This window comes from Coptis chinensis, chromosome 9, assembly GCF_015680905.1.
Source record: "Coptis chinensis isolate HL-2020 chromosome 9, ASM1568090v1, whole genome shotgun sequence".
In the NCBI taxonomy this organism is placed as follows: Eukaryota; Viridiplantae; Streptophyta; class Magnoliopsida; order Ranunculales; family Ranunculaceae; genus Coptis; species Coptis chinensis.
The window spans coordinates 72,594,895-72,600,374 of record NC_141464.1 but is presented as its reverse complement, the minus strand read 5'-3'; the positions used below and the strand labels follow the sequence as shown (position 1 = coordinate 72,600,374).

General features: G+C 37.4%; 1 protein-coding gene across 3 annotated transcripts; it reads right to left on the bottom strand.

The window, feature by feature from the left end:
* Positions 1-1,260: 1,260 nt before the first annotated feature.
* On the bottom strand, positions 1,261-4,402 carry LOC147477888 (DNA binding protein). Of its 3 annotated transcripts, none has more exons than XM_086583736.1 (3): positions 4,155-4,402; positions 3,620-3,742; positions 1,261-2,860 (listed from the first exon to the last, which is right to left on the bottom strand). In XM_086583736.1, exon 3 carries the CDS (start codon positions 2,805-2,807, stop codon positions 1,533-1,535), a length of 1,275 nt encoding a protein of 424 aa, XP_086439862.1. In that variant the 5' UTR covers positions 2,808-2,860; positions 3,620-3,742; positions 4,155-4,402; the 3' UTR covers positions 1,261-1,532. The 3 variants fall into 3 exon arrangements, with proteins under 3 accessions (XP_086439862.1, XP_086439863.1, XP_086439861.1); XM_086583737.1 differs by lacking the exon at positions 3,620-3,742 and having other exon boundaries at positions 1,261-2,030; positions 2,136-2,860; positions 4,155-4,387; XM_086583735.1 differs by lacking the exon at positions 3,620-3,742 and having other exon boundaries at positions 4,155-4,399.
* Positions 4,403-5,480: the final 1,078 nt, after the last annotated feature.

The following is a 5,480-nucleotide window of genomic DNA, read 5'->3' as shown; positions in this document are numbered from 1 at the left end:
CTCAATAATTTTTTTCTTTATAATTGTGGATCTGTATTAATTTTCACTTCGATCAATCTCAATTACTTATTCACCTAAATTTTGATTATTTTTCAAATAAGTTAGAGATTAAAATCAATTTTTCCTTTTCTTAAATATTATTTCAATAACTCAATTTAATTCCAAAGTAATATAGTCTAATATTATTCACCTAACTTGATTTCTTGAAACGGCATGATTGTTTTCCTAATGCATTCATAACTTATAGAATTTTGTTGATTGTTCCCATTCTTTCGCATTATCTGAAAAAGAAGTTTTTAAAATTAAAATTATTGAAATCATACCTTAGATCGACTATGTCACAAGAAAGTCTAAATGGGCTAGCGTTAATATCTATTGAAAATGAATTTTTAAATAAAATTAACTTTGAAAGCTTCATTGATGATTTTGTAGCCAAAAATGCGATAAGGAAAATATTTCGATGATCCAATTTGTGTTGATGGAAGACTGGAAAAGAGTCACATTTCGCCGTTTGCACAGGAAAATTGAAAACTCAGGAACAGCCCTGGCTCTATGGACTGGCAATGGCCAATGAGTTAAGTTGTGTCGGGTTCATATTTGGGTCACATAATAGCAAACCCATGTACTGCATGGTTTTGGAGTGACACCAATTTATTGGTTTTTTAACTTAGCGGCCAACGAATTCTTATTTTGGATTTCGATCCCGATTGTTTGTGTGGGCGATCTCGAGTTTTAAATATCATGGAAATCATCATACAGAAGATTACTTCTATTCAGAATTGTTAACCTCACTAGCAAAACCTGGTCATTTCTAAAGTTTTCAGCTTCTTCTGGTATGCTATTTTTTATGGACCCATACGACCAACGAGGGTATGTGCAGCTGTTGACATTAGCATTATGCCTCCAGACGAGATAGCAGTCATAGCACCAACTGGAAGGACATAAATGTCAGTCTTGGTTGCATACAATATTCAATTAGAAATGCAATGTAAAATTTCATGGCATAGCGGTGACAGGCACACTTTATTAAATATTTCTTTTGCCTAAACATAATTCAATTCACACACAGAATACAGTATACCAGCCAATCAATAGTACGTATGCCGTATGCAATATTACAACAGGAAATAAACGCCGGAAGTGTATAAAATTATCAACGCAAAAACAGATGCGATTATTCTGTACTGATTACTGAGTGACAAGCAAATGTTGTATGTTGTGAATTGTGACGTGTGTGGGCTTGTGCGAGTCACTGGGTCAGAGAGAGAAGCATCAAATGTGAATTAAAAATAAAAATAAAAATACAAAGTGAATCATGAAACTACAATTTGTCGCACATACGCAGGATTCAGTATCCTCAAGTACAAGTTAACGTCATCAAGAACTTAAAATTAGTCGAGTATGCCCAACCCTCAGTTTTTCTAAATAGATCCGACCATGTTGATTTTACACGGACTTGAGTACACAAACTTTCCTGTTGATTCCTACCTGACACTAATAGATCAAACTAAGGAAGAAGTTCACTTGTGGATTTATCGTCGTAGATCCTCGAAATTTGTTGACTGATCCTTCTTTGGCTTCGACAGTGCATGAATATCAGCCGCATTCACGACCTCATTTGAAGGAGAAGTCTCATCTTTCCTTGGAATATCCAAGTCAGACACGACATGATTTTCTTCCCACATCTTGCTAAGTTCAGCAATCAGTTGAGTGGTCACGTGTTGGGATCCAGTGGCAACAGAGCTCTGCTTATCTTCAACACCTTTGACCTTGATTTCAGCCACCACAGAATGTGATCCAGCATCTACATTGGTGCCGTTGAGGTCGACAGGTTGGCCATTCAATGCCCCATCTGTTTTCTGAATGGGCTCATGCTCTATCCCCGCAACCTGGTCTGGTGCCTCAGATTCTGTAGCAATGGTCCCATTGTCCGAAAAAGCCTCAATGGATGTCCCAGACTTGAGTTCTAGCTTCAAATCTTTAGTTTCATCTCCATTGGCTGCTCCTTTTAAACATGATATTCTGCTACCCTGCAACAACTCAACTTGGTTGAGGTTATCATGTCCTCCTTTGAGGGGTATATCCATCTTGTCCTTTGGAAATGCATCTAAAGAATGAAAAGAAAGTTGAATCACCTGATTGACCTCATTTGCCTGTTCTCCAGGAAGTATGTGAGGAGAGCGCACAGTTCTAATCTCTGTTTGCCGCAAAGCCTGAGGTGAAGGCTGAGGAATTTGGTTCATGTCGAATGGAGCTCCCTTTGATGACAAAGTGGGACTAGAGTGAACCGGAGAGGAAGATAATTCTGCAACTTTCGATACCTGGTCTATAAATGTCACTGCCTTCGATGGGAGAGGCTCAGGAACCTTCACTGTTTGTTCAGTCTTTTGATTGTATTGTTGATGCAAATGACCTGATAGGTCCACAGGAATTTCATTTCTTTTGATCATCTTAACATTTGATGCCACGTCATTTGCCTCGGAAATAGGAACCACAAACCCTGGCTCAAAAACAACGCCCCTCAGAAAAGTATTGGTATCACCAACCTTAACCGTGATGAGATATCCAGCTTCAAATGATCCATCAAGGACACCAGAAACTGCCTGACCCACCATCGCATAATCTCCATTTGAGGTTGAACTTATATTCTTGGGAGGGTTTTTCTTTGCTGTGTCAGGTTTAGGAGTTACAACAGGAGACTTTTCTACACGCCTCAGATTTTCGTCCTTCCGAGGACGGCCCCGTTTCCGTTTTACAGGCAGGTTTTGCACCAAAGCAGGATCGGTCACTGGATTCTCTTCGCTCATTCTCAAGAAGGAAAAAAAATACTTCTAATCACCGATCTTTAAAGTATTTTGCCCTGCAAAAAAGTTTAAAATGTGACACCGAAAAGACCCCCTATCAAACCAGACTCAAAAAACGTGAATTAATGACAAATAGAAGGTGTGTCTAATGTCCTAGCAAGTGTGTGTTTCATTGTGTTTATTAAGTGTATACAACAAGGAGGCAATTTATTGTGACAATCAAGGCACATAATTCTCATCGTCCAGGTTTGTGAGCATCCTAATGCATAATCAAAGATGTGTCTATCGAGCAATCGAGCTGTCACTAAGACTTATTTGTAGGAAGCTGTTAAGGTAGTATAAAGGAACCCTTCATGATCATAAAATGATTGAGGAAGGCACACGTTACATGCTTCGAGATGTACACTACTGCCTCAAGATTTTGGTGTTCATCTTGAGGTCCAGATATATATCTTAATCAGCATTAACGCATTACGAAAGTGAGGAAGACCCCCAACAAATAGATGATACATTTGGTTGGATTAAAATGGCATCAAATCACTCATGATGCAAATTTTGATTGTTTATATAACTATTACTGTTTCAGGCGGAACTATCACTCACTACTCCTTAATTGATATGTGTGATGCTCCACTGTGGATGTGCTTATGGAAGATGCATTTTTTTTTTTTTATCGGTAAAACTACAGTTAAAATGTTATAGCTACCTTCTTTTATTTCAACGGATGAAGATCAATGCTCTAACAAGTGACTGCAGAAATTTTTGATAATCCATAATCCAATTTGCAAAAGAAGCTGTATATCCAAATTTATTACCATTTTGCTTACAATGTTACTCGGTGTTTTCACTTGCAACTCCTTGCTAGTATTGAAATTTTACTCAAGTGTTTTCCTATCTCTTGACTTGCTCTAAGTGTTCCCTCTCACTAAAACTAATCCCTGAAATACAAACCGTAACATTGTTTACAACGTAAGCAACTCAATAATCTAGTTGCAATATCTTCAACTGACCTTTCACCAGTTACATACCCTTTTCTATAATTTTTCACTCCATAACTAATATTTCCATGAAGCCCTACCAATAAAATCTACTTAATCACTACATTTAATAGATTCAGCAAGACATACATACCTCAAAAGTAGTAAAAAACAAAACTTTTGTACCATTTCACTGAAAAATCAGCTAAAACCTCAATATCAACAACTCCCAACAGCCCCAAATCAATATACTAGAACAAATTAACGAAAAGAAACATGCATGCAACATGCAAGAAGAAAGTAAACGAATAAATAAGACAAATTGAAAAACCTAGGGTTTAGTTTTCAAATAAAAAAAGAGTAAAGGTCTTACCTTTATGTGTTTTTCCCAATTTCTGCAAGTTAAAATGAAATGGGTATTTGAGATTTGATCTAGAAACCCTAAATTTGAAGTTGTTTCTGAGCTCCTGAGAGTTGTTCAGTGTGTTTGTAAGAGAGAGAAAAATGAAATAGAAGATGAGAAAGGGTGGGAAAATTAGAGATGGTTTTATTTTTCCATTTTTTTTTTTTTATGAGGGTAGAAAGCTCAAAAAATGATGTGTATTATTAAATCTCAAAATCTTGTGGATAAGGTGAAATTTATTTTGGGTTGGTTCTATTTTTGACATTTCCAACATTGCTAATCACTTGCTTCATTCTTCATGGTTCATACCTTATTTGGTGATAGCCCGATGGCACATACATGGACATGGACGGACTCACGGACCCAGGTAGGGGTGAGGATATATTCAATGTATAATGGGGTGCATCAAAATGGATATGTCACAATGATCTTTCATTAATTAATATATAGATAGATCTCGAGATTTTATGTTGAGGTTTAGATATGATGAAAAGTTTATGTTGAATAACCTTCGACAAGATTTCTAAGTCCGTCACTCACCAACATTTCACTGGGTTGTCAGGACGACAATATTCTAGTAAGAAGTAATGTATGTGAAACTACTAAAAAAGTGATTCAAGCTACATGTTACTTGAAGATTATGTAAACTGCTACCTGGAGACGTTGGTGTACATTTTGAGGCTAAGATAGAGCAACATGGACGTATACGAGTGAAGACGATCGCACCTCCAATAGCATTACGTGCTTATATAGTTATATAGTTATATCAACCAAGAAAATGATACATTTGGTTGGAAGTCTTGGAACTAACAAAGTGACATCAAAGGAGGGTCACTAGCTACTTACTTTTTACTTAAATTGTGAGCATAAAATCGTGCATTTGATTTCAACAAGGGCGTCTTTGATTTTACACGGGAGTCCTCATCTTGTCACCGCAAGTAGTAACACCTCATGAAACATGTAAAACAGCCTACTTGATGAGGGCTGGTGGATTGTCATCGCCACTGTTTTTCCACGTCTTGCGAGTTCCCAGTGTTGACACAATTCTCTGAGCTGTAGTTGAGTCCAGCCCCAAGGTAGGTTCGTCAAGAAATTGTAGACTTGGGTTGATCAGCATTTCTTGCCCAATACCAACCCGCGCCGAAACACCCCTTTTCATTGGCCCACCTATGATGTTGTGCTTGCACTTTGTAAGACCAAGTTGGTTCAAAACTTCTTTGACATGCACAATTTTCTCTTGCTTGGTTAAAGTGTTAGATGATAGTAGAAGAGCAGTGAAGATCAAAGTCTCTGTCA